This window comes from Antedon mediterranea, chromosome 9 (genome assembly GCF_964355755.1).
Source record: "Antedon mediterranea chromosome 9, ecAntMedi1.1, whole genome shotgun sequence".
NCBI lineage: Eukaryota > Metazoa > Echinodermata > Crinoidea > Comatulida > Antedonidae > Antedon > Antedon mediterranea.
In genome coordinates this window covers 17,943,887-17,960,800 of record NC_092678.1, presented here as the reverse complement: position 1 = coordinate 17,960,800, position 16,914 = coordinate 17,943,887, and the positions used below count along the sequence as shown (strand labels likewise).

Here is a 16,914-nt window from a genome sequence, read left to right as displayed (position 1 = left end):
TTATGTATTTATTATACACATGTTATCTTCGCATTTATTATGTTTTATTTTGAGTTATTTAGTTTCCAATAAATTATTATAATACCGATTGTCTGGTAGAATTTTGTTGCGCAATTTGAAAATTTACAGTTCGTTTTCAAATTGCGCAAAGGTGTCATATTGCGCAAGAACTATCTTGCGCAATTTACAAATTGTGCAGCGCAATTTAAAATTGCGCAAAGATTTTCTTGCGCAATTTGAAATTGCGCAAGTTGATTGCGCAATTTGAAATTGCGCAAAAAAATCCTTGCGCAATTTTAAATTGCGCAAGAATTCTTTGCGCAATTTCAAATTGCGCAAGGATTTTTTTGCGCAATTTCAAATTGCGCAAATCGTTCAAATCGCGCATAACAGATGCAATAATGAAAATGCATGATTGAGCTCTATAATATTATATTAACTTAACTAGACTAGCCTAGAGAGGCCTGCCTAGGCCTACCCTTATTGTTGATTGATCAATGATTGCCAGGACAGGTGGCCCTTTCTGTTTTTTTTTAAATTAATAATAAAAATAATAAACAATATTTATATAGCTAGCGACTAATGGATCACTGACCCCTCTAGGTGCTTTACATTTAGGCTAGGTCTAGGCCTAGACCCTAACTAATTAATGGTAATAAACTATCCCCCGCCGGACACCATTCCGGTATTTCTTAATTATGATTTTTTTATATTTATTTTTAATAATATTAATATTTATTCGGCAAAAGTTCTTAAGAGTACTTTACAATTCATCTATCTTGCCAGAAGCAAGTAATAATAGGCCAAACAGAAAACTAACTCTAACTCCCATCATTATTATAAAATACAAAAATATTACATTAACAAATAACAAAACTAAAGTAGGCCTAGTAAAAATTAATTAAAAACAAAACAAAGTTATAATGGGATACACCAATTAAGAATAAGCTGCATTAAATAAACAATATAAACATTTACAACTTAATATTTTGAGATCAAATGTTTGGTCCTAGGCCTAGGCTAATATTAATAATAATAATAATAATTAACAGGCATAGGCATAATTAATAACTTTTTAATTAGGCCCAAAAAAGGCAGACTGTATATAAATAAAAGGAAATATGTATTTAATTATAGTCACAGTAAGTTATTATAAAGGTTGTTGTTCGACTTTATAGATCTACTACTGTATACAGTATTTTATATGATTTATGTAATGAAAAATCTATGAGATTGAGAATCATACATTTTAGTCTGCATCTGGCATATTTTGAAATGAAGCCCAGTGGGCTTGATTTCAATCAGTTGGGCTTCTTTTCGGGATTATTTTTCCAAACCAAAGAGAGGGGCTTCTTTTTGAGATGGTCTTCTTTTTCGACGTTGTGTATGTTGGCACCATGCTCTCTACAGTAATTCAGCATGCTCTGAGGTTGAGGGTTTTTTTAGAAGTGTCAAATTAGTTTTTGGAGGATACCATTAAATACATGTTATGAACGTTAATTTTGTTTGTTTGTGTTTGTGGTATTTATCAATGTTTTTTTCAAATACAGTGCTGGCAGCTTGCAGTACTTATACAGTAATTAGTTTTCACCATCAGTTTCCAACTAAGATTAAAATAACATAATAATTTAGCTTTCCCGGAATTTTAACAATTAAAGGGTCTGTTACTGAAACAAAACAGTATTTAAAAAAATTTTATTAAATTTTAAATATGATTTGGTACCATACCGTCCGACCGCAGGAGGCGGAGTCAATTCCGATCCTACGGCCGGACGTACACGACGACGCTCCAATAATGGACCAGCTCATTTTGTAAAAGGGGTATAATGTAGTGCACACTTCTACCTTTTGTTAACATATTCATTCATTGGTTAGGTAAACAGTTATTATTATGTTAATAGTGACTGTTTGGTGTTCGTGGCAGCGTGCTGTAAATGTCCAAAAAGCAGTTAAATCAACTAATTTAAATTACAATTTGAAGTTTTAACAAATCATGACAGAAGAAAAATCGAATTTTCCCTTGGGCCTAGAAAATGTGTCATCGTTCGCCGCCGCTGCTGAGGGAGATCAAAGACTGGATTACGGCGCTAGAATGGCTAAGCCGAAAAGTAAAGATTTTGGGAGCTTATGGTCGATGTACATACAAATAGGTCTAGCTGTAGCTTCATATTGGTAATGTATACTTATACTAGGCCGAGACCTATGTTGTTACAATTTCAGAAGTAGGCTAGGCCTACTAGGCTAGCCTAGTTCTGGCCTACCTACCTAGGCTGCGCTAGCGCTATCCCTAGCTAGGCCTTAGACCTAGTAGGCCTAGCCTGGCTTGCCCTATTACATTAGCCTAGACAGAGGCCTAGCTAGGCCTATACTATGGATATAGGCATAATGTGTCCTTCTTGACCGGTGGTTTGGATGTGTTATGCGCGATTTGAACGATTTGCGCAATTTGAAATTGCGCAAAAAAAATCCTTGCGCAATTTGAATTGAAACATGTGTTTCAAATTGCGCAAGCAACGTATTAAATTGCGCAAGTAATCTGCAAATTGCGCAAGGTTTTTCGACAGATTGTGAAATCATGCACACCCATATTTTTATAGTAATTTCTAAGAATGATTCAAAATTAAAGATAAATATCGCATTTCCTTATTTTAGTAGTGCAAATATTGTTATAAGTTAGCATACCGTCGAAGAACCGACGAAGGAAAACGAAGCGGTGGTGTTCCACCAGGCGGGCGCGGCGCGGGCGGCCGGCTATACTACTCTAGCCTAGCTAGGGTCTGGACTACTGATACTGACTAGGTTACATGGCCTAGCTTAAACTAATATTAAAAACTTAATTTTTACATTTATTTTGATTTATTTCAAGTTACAGTGATAATATTATTTAATTGTAATAATAAATGTTATGTATTTATTATACACATGTTATCTTCGCATTTATTATGTTTTATTTTGAGTTATTTAGTTTCCAATAAATTATTATAATACCGATTGTCTGGTAGAATTTTGTTGCGCAATTTGAAAATTTACAGTTCGTTTTCAAATTGCGCAAAGGTGTCATATTGCGCAAGAACTATCTTGCGCAATTTACAAATTGTGCAGCGCAATTTAAAATTGCGCAAAGATTTTCTTGCGCAATTTGAAATTGCGCAAGTTGATTGCGCAATTTGAAATTGCGCAAAAAAATCCTTGCGCAATTTTAAATTGCGCAAGAATTCTTTGCGCAATTTCAAATTGCGCAAGGATTTTTTTGCGCAATTTCAAATTGCGCAAATCGTTCAAATCGCGCATAACAGATGCAATAATGAAAATGCATGATTGAGCTCTATAATATTATATTAACTTAACTAGACTAGCCTAGAGAGGCCTGCCTAGGCCTACCCTTATTGTTGATTGATCAATGATTGCCAGGACAGGTGGCCCTTTCTGTTTTTTTTTAAATTAATAATAAAAATAATAAACAATATTTATATAGCTAGCGACTAATGGATCACTGACCCCTCTAGGTGCTTTACATTTAGGCTAGGTCTAGGCCTAGACCCTAACTAATTAATGGTAATAAACTATCCCCCGCCGGACACCATTCCGGTATTTCTTAATTATGATTTTTTTATATTTATTTTTAATAATATTAATATTTATTCGGCAAAAGTTCTTAAGAGTACTTTACAATTCATCTATCTTGCCAGAAGCAAGTAATAATAGGCCAAACAGAAAACTAACTCTAACTCCCATCATTATTATAAAATACAAAAATATTACATTAACAAATAACAAAACTAAAGTAGGCCTAGTAAAAATTAATTAAAAACAAAACAAAGTTATAATGGGATACACCAATTAAGAATAAGCTGCATTAAATAAACAATATAAACATTTACAACTTAATATTTTGAGATCAAATGTTTGGTCCTAGGCCTAGGCTAATATTAATAATAATAATAATAATTAACAGGCATAGGCATAATTAATAACTTTTTAATTAGGCCCAAAAAAGGCAGACTGTATATAAATAAAAGGAAATATGTATTTAATTATAGTCACAGTAAGTTATTATAAAGGTTGTTGTTCGACTTTATAGATCTACTACTGTATACAGTATTTTATATGATTTATGTAATGACTTATTTTTCCTTGATTGTTCTCAACAGGTTTATTTCAATATCCCTTGTATTTCTCAATAAATACCTGCTTAGCAGTGAAGATCTTAAGGTATTCAATGTTTATAGAACCTCTATTAAGGGGACACTTACTAGACCTTACAAAATGCGCCACTAATAGTGATGCCCTTTGAATAGGAGCTGGCTTTGGTGTTATAATATTTTCCCTCGTTCGTTTCATAGGGGTGTCCCCCCAAAGAAGGGTTGGTCAACTGTAGTGTAAATTAATTCTTTCCGTCATTTGTTACATGGGAAAGTGTCCTCTTAATGGGGGTGTCCCAAAGGAGCGGTTCTACACAGTATGTCGGAATAAAAGAAATAATTTGATTAAACTTTATATTTAGGACACCCTCTATGGAAGATCTCTGCTCCAAATAATATGCTCTTTGATTAGCATACCTACATTAGGAGTTGAGCTGTGGCTTGGTGGTTATGATGCTGGGCTACCACTCCAAGATAGCAAATCATGACATGCCACATGTCAAGATTTTTTCTAAGGACAAAATTACAACTCCACTGCCAAGTCTTGTAATAAGACTTTTTTTTATGTAGAGCATCTTGTGTATATGTTTGTCTTGTGAACCTCTTATGATCAGCAATTGCTGGATGGATTATCCTCATTAAATATGGAAAAAAAAAAACCATATCTGGCTCGTGTGCATTTTAAAGAACCCAGTACATCTTTCAAAATAGTAAGGGGTTACCTTTGGTCCATCCATTCATTCCATTTGCTTGCATCACTCGACACGAAGGGATCCTTAGAAGAGTAGAAAGTTGTGGAGTTTGTCCTCCACTATGCTCAATTCAGCCCAGTAGGCTGCAAGTCACAGGTAATTCTTTATTTACACATTGTATTTATTATATTTTCAGTTGAATGCACCCCTATTTATCACTTGTTACCAATGTGTGGTTACGATTCTACTTTGTTACCTGCTCAGTTGTTTGGGACGTATGTTTCCAGGCATGATCACGTTTCCAAAGCTTCGGTTTGATTACCGTACGACGAGAGAGGTAAATGTATAAACACATATTTCAGCATTATTGCAAACTGTCTAATTTTGTAATAATAATAATGACATTCCACTTTCTGCTCAAAATAATTCATTCATTGTCCCTTTTCTCCTAATGTTGCCACGTACTGTTTATATACCCTTTTCACACTGCTGTATTGTCCCTTTGACTAATTCCAAAAAAATAAAAAATAAAAAATTTTGAAAAAAAGTGCGTCATTTTGAAGTATCATAATAGTTATTAACTTTCACCAAAAATTTGTCGGAAAAAAAAAAATAATTTAACTGGAATACAGACGTTTTTTTGTTCAAAAAATAACTTTGACTTCCAGTATCAAAACATATCTCATAATGCAACGCGCTTGTTTGGCTATACCCTGTATGCATAATCGTAAAACTTCCTCGCGATCTGTAGTAGAGCAGTTAGTGACATGAGCTGTGCATTTTATTACCAAAGCATGAAACTTGGCACAAAGTTTCTTTAATATATATAGATTCAAAATATCAGGGGGTGCCAAGTGTCCAACGTCCGGTATGGCGGCCATCTTGATTTCAAAATGGCCACCATAAAAACAAAAAATGTTCATATCTTGGCAACTATACACATTAGAGACTTAATTCTGGTCTCAAATTGTTCACAAACTATATATTGCTATTTGCTCTAATGAAAATTTTTTTCAAAAAATGACCGGAAATGACGTTTCTTTCAGTTTGACCTTTGACCTCGTATTTGTATATCTCTGTAACTACTGGTCATTTTCAATCGATTTTGGTGTCATTTTGTTCAGAATAAATACATTTATATTTGTAGTAATGAAACATTTTCACATAAAATGACCGGAAATACAATTTATGACCTTTGACATTTATTTATTGATTTTTAATTATGTGAATATACTGTATGTGGGTTTGTGTTGGTCTTAAATGCATCTAATTTTGAACTTTGACCTGATAGGCGTAATTATATTAAATAATTAATGGACTTAAATTGTATATGTTACATAAAATTGGTAAACAATGTGCTGGGTGGTACCATTAGTTCAATGATGTTGGCACCTTCTGATTCGCTAAAAGTTTTAATAGTTTGACAGAGGAATTAAGATACATGTTATGGAATACCGTAAAACCTCGAAAAGGTGATAGTATTCATGAGCTTCTTTTCGAGATAGACTGTATTTGAATGTCAAATGAATAGTATGATGATCGTGTTTATATCAATATATTATTAATGACCTTACAAAGAACCCTTTATATTTCAACAATCAAGCCTCAGTTATTCTACAATTTATTGTTTTCCAAGTGGTAGGCCTATTTTGATTGCATCTTCTTTTTGTATGCTTCCTCGGTTAATATGATCCTACCCCTCCTTCTTTGTCTATAGATAGTCTTATACCCCCTTCTTTGTCTGTGGATGGTCTTATACCCCCTGAATTGTCTGTGGATGGTCCTACACCCCCTTTTTTGTCTGTGGATGGTCTTATACCCACTTCTTTGTCTGTGGATGGTCTTATACCCACTTCTTTGTCTGTGGATGGTCTTACATCCCCTTCTTTGTCTGTGGACGGTCTTACACCCCTTTATTTGTGTGTGGATGGTCTTACACCCCTTTCTTTGTCTGTAGATGGTCTTACACCCCTTCTTTGTCTGTGGATGGTCTTATACCCCCTTCTTTGTCTGTGGATGGTCTTATACCCCCTTTCTTTGTCTGTTGATGGTATTACACCCTTTTTTTTGTGTGTGGATGGTCTTGCACCCCTTTCTTTGTGTGTGGATGGTCTTACACCCTTTCTTTGTCTGTGGATGGTCTTACACCCCTTCTTTCTCTGTGGATGGTCTTATACCCCCTTCTTTGTCTGTGGATGGTCTTATACCCCTTATTTGTCTGTGGATGGTCTTATACCCCCTTCTTTGTCTGTGGATGGTCTTATACCCACTTCTTTGTCTGTGGATGGTCTTACATCCCCTTCTTTGTCTGTGGACGGTCTTACACCCCCTTCTTTGTCTGTGGATGGTCCTACACCCCCTTCTTTGTCTGTGGATGGTCTTATACCCCCTTCTTTGTCTGTGGATGGTCTTATATCCCCTTCTTTGTCTGTAAGTGGTCCTATACCACTTTCTTTGTCAGTGGATGGTCTTACACCCTCTTCTTTGTCTGTGGATAGTCCTACACCCCCTTCTTTGTCTGTGGATGGTCCTACACCCTTCTTTGTCTGTGGATGGTCTTACACCCCCTTCTTTGTCTGTGGATGGTCTTACACCCCCTTCTTTGTCTGTGGATGGTCCTACACCCCCTTCTTTGTCTGTAGATGGCCTTACACCCCTTTCTTTGTCTGTGGATGGTCTTATACCCCCTTCTTTGTGTGTGGATGGTCGTACACCCCCTTCTTTGTCTGTGGATGGTCTTACACCCCCTTCTTTGTCTGTGGATGGTCTTATACCCCCTTCTTTGTCTGTGGATGGTCTTATACCCCCTTCTTTGTCTGTGGATGGTCTTATACCCCCTTCTTTGTCTGTGGATGGTCTTACACCCCCTTCTTTGTCTGGACCCACTACTATGATTGATTAAATCAGACATTGTTTCTTGTATGATTAGGAGACCAAGACCTTCAAAGTGAAAGTCCACAGGTGGATGCCTAAAAAGGTCTTGTACAGAACAGTATATTGTAGGTCCATGTCACTAATTTGAGGATTACTTGAATAATTATATTGAGATGTCTTTTACGAATTGATTTGGTTCGGATTTTGCTAAAAAATCAATGACTAGAGAAAATCGAGGAAAAGGATTCAGATGGTTTACAGCAAAGGCCCATTACCATAAAAATGGAGTACATTTTTTTAGATGCAACGAAAATGAACAAGAATTATCTGAGTTTCGGACTAATGAAAGTAGGTCTACTGCACAAATGCAGGATAAGTTTGTAGTAAGTACTTTGAAAGACGGTGTTCTCTTAACTCGTGAAAATGAGAACTTTCCGAACTTGTCTCATATGCAACATCAAAGAGGCCAACGAAAAAATATTTCCAAATGGCATCTAACAATTCAATTCAACTTTTATTTCAGACAATTGTCCATATGGTATAATACATTACAAAAAAAAAAAGAAAAGATGAAGGAGGAGAGAGGACCAAAACTTTTATCTAACGATTGACACATCACAGTTTAGCAAACAAGTCGGCATAGATGAGCTCAGTGATTGATGTTTCTCAGTGATCTGTCATACTTTACGCCTATCCTATCACATCAAAAGTAAAAAATTCAGAATAATTCCTGGTCATTTTTTTATTAAGTGTCATTTATTTCGGTAAAAAAAATTAAGTGCATTATATCAATGTAAACCACATACAATATGTTCACATAATTATATATGTCAAAGGTTATAAATTGTATTTCCAGTCATTTTATGTGAAAATGTTTCATTACTACAAATATAAATGTCTCTATTCTGAACAAAATGACACCAAAATCGATTGAAAATGATCAGTAGTTACCGAGATATACAGATAAGAGGTCAAAGGTCAAGCTGGAAGAAACGTCATTTCCGGTCATTTTTTTACGAAACTTTTCATTAGAGCAAATAGAAATATGTGGTTTGTGAACAATTTAACACCAGAATCAAGTCTCTACTGTTTATAGTTGCCAAGATATGAACACTTTTTGTTTTTATGGTGGCCATTTTGAAATCAAGATGGCCGCCATACCGGACGTTGGACACTTGGCACCCCCCGATATTTTGAATCTATACACATCAAAGAAACTTTGTGGCAAGTTTCATGCTTTGGTAATAAAGTGCACAACTTGGCTATTTTTATGGCGTTAACTGCTCTACTACTGTGCGAGAACACCTTCTCAACCGTGACGAGTTGTAAACAATCATCATGCATAATGCATACTCGTGGTTTAAAATCTTTGTTTACTTTCGCTCTCTACGATTTTCCAGACAAAATGTAATCAAATTAATTTAACTGTTAATTACGTAAACTTGTTGTTTTTGGCTCGAATTTTCTACTTAAAGTGAATAACTTTAATATTACTTTGATATGGCCAGTTTAAATTTAGAATATTTTGACCTTCATTTTTTTGTGTTTCAAGGGACAATACATCTTTAACTTGTAACAAGCTGCACCAGATTTTATCTTATGATTTACTACACACTACTGATCAAACATCTTATTGAGATTGCCGCGTACAACAGTTGTATTTAACTGGATTTTACTTGGTTGCCCATCGGGACCAAACCTTTTCATGTTCGTTCATACATAAATATTGGGAGCCCAGAGTTTAAATAGTAAATATACTAATAATAATATACTATTTCAATATTTTTACCATTATTGTTTTTTTTTACAGGTTTTACCTCTTTCCATTGTATTTGTTGGTATGATTGTATTTAATAATCTTTGTTTAAAATATGTTGGAGTTGCTTTTTACAATGTTGGCAGATCTCTTACAACTGTGTTTAATGTGGTAAGTGGAAAATTGACCGTACAGGAAGGTTCACATTGACCGTTGATCATGATCACTGATCATGATCAAACAAGTAATTTATGTGAACGCTGGAGAAACATGATTAACCTATCTTTAACATAATTAATTCATAAGATAGTACCAACTAATCGGCATTTGATTTAATGTTGCGCGCAAACGTATTGGCCCCGATTTTATGCAACAAAACACCTCATTAGCATAAATATATCTTGAAATTATTTCAATGTGAATGGTTTGTCTTATAGTGGGCTGAACTTTCTTATGATAATTAGATCATGGTTTTTAAATCATGATATGAACACGCCTAATGTACTAAAGACATTATATTGAGTAGTATTTACTTAAAAAGAGGTGAAAAATATTAGGCCTATTATACAGAGTCTCTTATAATCGGTATAGTGCCTCATTATACTGTTAAAAAATATGCCATTGTTGAACAAATAAATGTTTTTTTAATGAATGAATTAGGTGCGTCACATTTGTTACCACTTCATTGGTCTCTCCGGCTGCGTTAAAGTTCCCTTTTCAAGCTTGAGACTAGCAGCAAAGTACTAGAAAATAGGCCTAACTTATTACAATGTTATGGCCAATTCTACATACCTAGCCAGCAGGCAAATTATTTGCATCTACTAAAAACTAAGCCTTGAAATCTATCTTTAGTTGCTTACGCTTGCTCTTGCCCCTTTTTGTGAAAAAAAAAGAACCCCTACTTGACAATTTTAATTGTTTTCATCTAGGTGATGTCATATCTTATATTAAAGCAGACAACCTCAAAGTCAGCACTATTGTGTTGTATTACAATCATTGGTGGCTTTGTACTTGGTGTTGATCAAGAAGGAATCACTGGTACGTATTTATACATCCATTACACACAAAATGCACATGCGTACACATTTATTCTTTTAGGTGTTCTCAACTATAAAGGAGTAATTTATGGTGTTCTAGCAAGTTTATGTGTATCACTTAATGCTATTTTCACTAAGAAAACATATATTAATTAATAGAATTAATGTCCTAATTTCTTTATTCTTTTAGGTGTTCTCAACTATAAAGGAGTAATTTATGGTGTTCTAGCAAGTTTATGTGTATCACTTAAAATGCCATTTTCACTAAGAAAACATAGATTAATTAATAGAATTAATGTCCTAATTTCTTTATTCTTTTAGGTGTTCTCAACTATAAAGGAGTAATTTATGGTGTTCTAGCAAGTTTATGTGTATCACTTAATGCTATTTTCACTAAGAAAACATAGATTAATTAATAGAATTAATGTCCTAATTTCTTTATTCTTTTAGGTGTTCTCAACTATAAAGGAGTAATTCATGGTGTTCTAGCAAGTTTATGTGTATCACTTAATGCTATTTTCACTAAGAAAACATAGATTAATTAATAGAATTAATGTCCTAATTTCTTTATTCTTTTAGGTGTTCTCAACTATAAAGGAGTAATTTATGGTGTTCTAGCAAGTTTATGTGTATCACTTAATGCTATTTTCACTATGAAAACATAGATTAATTTATAGAATTAATGTCCTAATTTCTTTATTCTTTTAGGTGTTCTCAACTATAAAGGTGTAATTCATGGTGTTCTAGCAAGTTTATGTGTATCACTTAATGCCATTTTCACTATGAAAACATATATTAATTAATAGAATTAATGTCCTAATTTCTTTATTCTTTTAGGTGTTCTCAACTATAAAGGTGTAATTCATGGGGTTCTAGCAAGTTTATGTGTATCACTTAATGCCATTTTCACTATGAAAACATATATTAATTAATAGAATTAATGTCCTAATTTCTTTATTCTCTTAGGTGTTCTCAACTATAAAGGTGTAATTCATGGTGTTCTAGCAAGTTTATGTGTATCACTTAATGCCATTTTCACTATGAAAACATATATTAATTAATAGAATTAATGTCCTAATTTCTTTATTCTCTTAGGTGTTCTCAACTATAAAGGTGTAATTCATGGTGTTCTAGCAAGTTTATGTGTATCACTTAATGCCATTTTCACTATGAAAACATATATTAATTAATAGAATTAATGTCCTAATTTCTTTATTCTTTTAGGTGTTCTCAACTATAAAGGTGTAATTTATGGTGTTCTAGCAAGTTTATGTGTATCACTTAATGCTATTTTCACTAAGAAAACACTACCGTGTGTTGATAACAACATCTGGAGGTTAATGTACAACAATAACATCAACGCTGTTATACTCTTTATACCGTTACTAATTTTCTCAGGTGAACTTCAAGAAGTTGCAAACTTTAACAAATTATATAGCGGTGTGTTTTGGTTAGTGATGACAATTACTGGAATATTTGGATTTGCGATCGGTTTTGTAAGCGGACTACAGATTAAAGTTACGAGTCCTCTGACGCACAATATAAGCGGCACGGCGAAAGCGTGCGCTCAGACAATTCTTGCAATCATGTACTTTCAAGATATCAAAACGGCGTTGTGGTGGATAAGTAACGCACTTGTATTAGGCGGATCGTTGGTTTACACCGTGGTGAGACGGAACGAAATGAAACGTGTGCATGAGGCAAAAGCGAACGATGAAGCAAAAGAGGGTCTCTTGGAAAAACCAGTTTAGTGTGCAAGGTGAAAGATAGTCTGGGTTCCAGACGGAGTTTTGTCTTAATATTAGTAAAAAGATAGATATTTTGGCACATATGGCGTTTCATACGTATACTACTTGATTTTGGATACTCCGTCCTGGGGAAACACGCAAAGCCTTATTCAATATATTTCTATTCAGTCTTTCACTTAAGCTTGGTTCTCACTAGAACGTAACGCAAGGACGTAAACGCAACGCAAGCGTTTTAACCAATGACAAGCGAAGTTATAGACAGTTAGCAATCACAAGCGAATAAGCCATCGCTTGTAATTGGTCAATTCACTTGCGTTGCGTTACGTCCTTGTGTTGCGTCGCTAGTCGGAACCCCGCTTAAATGATCTCTCTCTCTATCTCTCACTATGGAGTAAGTAAAATGAGTTGCTCATGGGATTCGAACCCCATACATCGACTAGCAAATAGTCTAAACCATTCGGTAGGCTCTAAACAAACTACAATTCGTACGCCATACCATATTACTAATGAGTTATTCATTTTGTGCGGTTCCCAATCCCAACTAACCAAAATAAACAAAATAAAATTGGTATATACACCCATGTCACACAACTACCGGATGCTACTGTAATATACTGTATTTTTTCTCTCATTTTAAATTCTATACTATAAACATAAACAGTATAGTTTTATTGTATTAGACTATTAGTGTTTTTTATATTAGAAAATATAGATCAACTGTGTGTCTAAATTATGATTTATAGATTATAATGGTTTTTATAAGATGAGCATTCCATGTAAGTGTATATACTGTAGTACAATTATTATGTTGATGTGTAAAATCAATAAGTTAATCTGAATCTTACTGAGTTTTTAATAAATGAATTTAGAGACACTAAATGTGGATATAGGCCTATTATTAATTTGTAAAGTTAAAGTTGTATTGTTGAGTTCTAGTTCACTATGTATATGTTATTCTTTGTTGTTTTATAGTATAGGCAGATCACGAAATACATCGAATGAACAGTATGTGATGCATCCATGTGACCCAGAACATCTTACCCTATTTCGAATTCTTTTGATGATTACTATTCTCGGGCGCAAATCTACCTAGCCACCTGACCAGTTAGATGTATAAACCTTTAGGCTAGTGATTTAGAGTCCTTCCTGATGTCCGAGACAAAAACCGTAAATTAATAATCATGAGCCTAATAATTAGAAAGATGATATTCTTATCCTGGGCTGATTTCAATTAAACGTAGTCGATAGTAAAATTGTTGCAACTTAGGGTCAAAGGTCACAAAATGCAACTGACTGGGTTTATGTTGTACTGTAATTACAAGATCTTTAAAAAAATTGTAAAATATTAAGAATAAGAAATAATAATAAAATATAAAACAAAAATATTAAAAGGTGATGAAAAAAAGATCCTGAGCAGAACCAAGACCCTCAACAACTGTGTAATAAGGCTGGATATAATATCATTACACGAAACTCACATTCACAAGGTTGTAGTGCAATTGTTGTGCCTAATCGCACAAGGCACAACAATAACAACAATTCGGTGGAAATCATAATTATGTAGCGGAATTACTTTAGGCGTAAGTATTATATGCACTCTCGGAGTGTTTTCTTTCTGGATTTGTAATGTTAAAGAATAAGGTATTCGACCTATTATTATTATATAACTGGCCCATCCTGTTATAGTTCCAACTTGGACGCGACGCAATGACTTAAGCGCAACTCAATTGAGTCGACCAATCATGATGATGGATCATCCAAACAGTTTTTTTGTATCTCAGACAACAATTAAAAATATGTCTAGAAAAGCCTTTGATTCTGTAATAGAGATTTTATGTTTAAGGTACTAACACAATTTAATTTTGGAGACTCCTTTTTAAAATGGGTAAATATAATTTATAGTAAAACTGAATGTGTTATTGTTAATAATGGTTGGATTTCAGAAAGTTTTGAAATGGAATGCGGAATAAGACAGGGTTGCCCATTGTCGGCGTTACTCTTTATAATAGTAGTAGAAAATATGGCGTATAATATAAGAAAAGATAAATGCTATAAAGGAATATCTTTACCTAACAATAATAATGGTGAGGAAGTTCGCATTGCGCATCTGGCAGATGACACTGTACTCTTTGTGGGAAATGAAAAAAAGTATAGAGATTGGTTTAAACATTGTTAATAAGTTTGGTAAAGTGTCTGGTATGACTTTAAATTTTAAAAAAACCAACGCTATATGTATTGGCAAAAATGTAAACAAAATTGAAAAACCATGCAGTCTAAATTGGGTTAATGAACCAATTAAGATTTTGGGTATTTATGTGGGATATAATGAGAACAAATGCAGTAGGCTAAATTAAATTGGGATAGTAAGGTGGCAAACTTAGAAATGCTACTCAATAGATGGAAAGGAAGAAACCTAACCTCTTTTGGCAAAGTTACCATTTTAAAAAGTTTAGCTTTGTCTAAACTAACATACAATGCATGTATAATTGATGTACCAGTGATGTTATTTTTAAAATAAATAAATTGATACATAACTTTTTATGGAATGAAAAAACAGAAAAAATAAAAAGAAAAACTTTAATCGGTAAAATGATTAAAGGGGGCATAGGTATGCCTGATTTCGCATTACACATAAACTCTCTGAAAATGATATGGGCAAGAAAATTACTGTGTAGAAAACACGTAAGATGGAAAATCTTACCACTATACGTAGGCTATGGGGCATGAGCCAAAAAGAGGCATAGAAAACGAATTAACGGTACTATTTTAGCAAATTTGGAAACGAACAACTAATTTTAAGTAGGGCCTATGTCAAATATCAATTTAAAAAATAACATGGGCTTATAGATAATATACCATCTTTTTATTATAATGTTCTAACGTGTTGTGTTGAATTTAATAATATGAATAATGAAGGTACAATTAACAAGTATGAAGAAGTGATAAAGCAAAACTTATGGGGTAATAATTATATTAAATATAGAAATAACCCACTATTCTTTAAGAACTGGATAGATGCAGGTTTTAATCAAATTAATTGGAGATATAATTATTTTCAATCGTCTAATGAAACCTATAGAAATAATTAAACAACTACGTATTAAGAAAAACTGGATAGCTGAATATGTTTCTTTAACTAGAGCTATTCCAAAAGAGTGGTTAAGTATAATTAAACATAATATGCCAAATATGAACCAATATATGAATGTGAATCTGGAATACAATATCAACAATATAATTAACATGACAACAAAAGATGTTTATTCTAACTTTGTTAATAATGTTTTTATTCCCCCGAAAAGCATACTTAAATGGAATATCAAGATCAAGATATCAAGTGGTGTGATGTCTGGAAAAGAAAAGTGAAAAACGAAAAAACTAAGAAATTTGCCCAATTGAATTACAAATTACTAAATAGAATTGTACCTACAAATCTAAAACTGAATAACTGGAAACTGAAAAAAAACAAGGCCAACAGCCATTAAGTCGCGTGCTACAATGCATAGTGATACCGGACCGACAGACAGACCGACAGACCGACAGACAGACCGACAGACAGACAGACAGAGAGACCGACCGACCGACATAGTGAACCATACTGACCGAAATTACTGAACATGTTTAAAAATGTTGAAATGTTTAAAAACATTTATTTTTTTTTAATTTACACGTGCGTAGCCTGTCACTTTCGACGTGCTCGTATAACGTAATTTGGAGTTGAAAAGTAAGTCAAGAAAACAGAAATCGGGCAAAAAGAGTGAGCAATAACATTTAACGCGCAGTGCGCGCGCAAAAAATATGCGCACTCATGGCAATTTTGTAAACGCTTAAAATTGCCTGAAATGTACTCTTATTTCATCGAAAATAAATTTTGAAAATGTTAAGCGCGCGTATGCATGCGTTACATGCGCTACGCACGTAATTGTATTGCCATATGATGATTTATGCCCTGAAATTTATGAGTACCAAATTTTATTTAATTGTGATTCATGGTTGTGAAGATATGATTACAAACGTGATTTCGTTAAATCGTGCGTAGACCGCGTAATTTTTTATTGCGCACCGTGAAAACATAACCACATTGATTCCTGGCCATAAGGAATATACTGTGAAAAATTGACCTAGCTAGATTAAACTGATATCAAGATAAGGTCAGAAAGCGATAAAACGCATAGTGATACCGGACCGACAGACAGACAGACAGACAGACCGACAGACAGACCGACAGACAGACAGACCGACCGACCGACATAGTGAACTATAGAGTCGCTTCCACGCGACTAAAAATAACATATGTAACAATTGTGGAGTCATTGAAGACGAAAAACATATGTTTTATTATTGTAGACGTAATCAAATACTGTGGAAAAAAAATTGACAATATATTTAAAAAGCTAGATAACTGCAGTAGCTCGTTCAAAGAACTCCTGTTAGGAAGTAAATATCAATTAAAAAATCAATTGTATTCAATAGCTGTGTACGTCATATACATAATTAAAATTAAAACGTAACTTAAAAAACCTGTATGCCAGAATCCCTGGATTCAGTTTAAATATATTTTAAAAGATATGAATACACTAGGCATGTTGTAACTTATAAGTGGTATCCATATTTGTATTTTAAAATGTACAGTATTATACCATGTACAAAATGAAGTGTAAATTT

The 16,914-nt window shown here is 33.7% G+C and overlaps 1 protein-coding gene across 1 annotated transcript; it reads left to right on the top strand.

The window, feature by feature from the left end:
- Window positions 1–1,978: 1,978 nt before the first annotated feature.
- On the top strand, window positions 1,979–13,128 carry LOC140058523 (GDP-fucose transporter 1-like). The gene is made up of 6 exons (XM_072104173.1): window positions 1,979–2,172; window positions 4,152–4,212; window positions 5,031–5,171; window positions 9,519–9,635; window positions 10,394–10,502; window positions 11,726–13,128. Exons 1-6 carry the CDS (start codon window positions 1,994–1,996, stop codon window positions 12,250–12,252), a joined length of 1,134 nt encoding a protein of 377 aa, XP_071960274.1. The 5' UTR covers window positions 1,979–1,993; the 3' UTR covers window positions 12,253–13,128.
- Window positions 13,129–16,914: the final 3,786 nt, after the last annotated feature.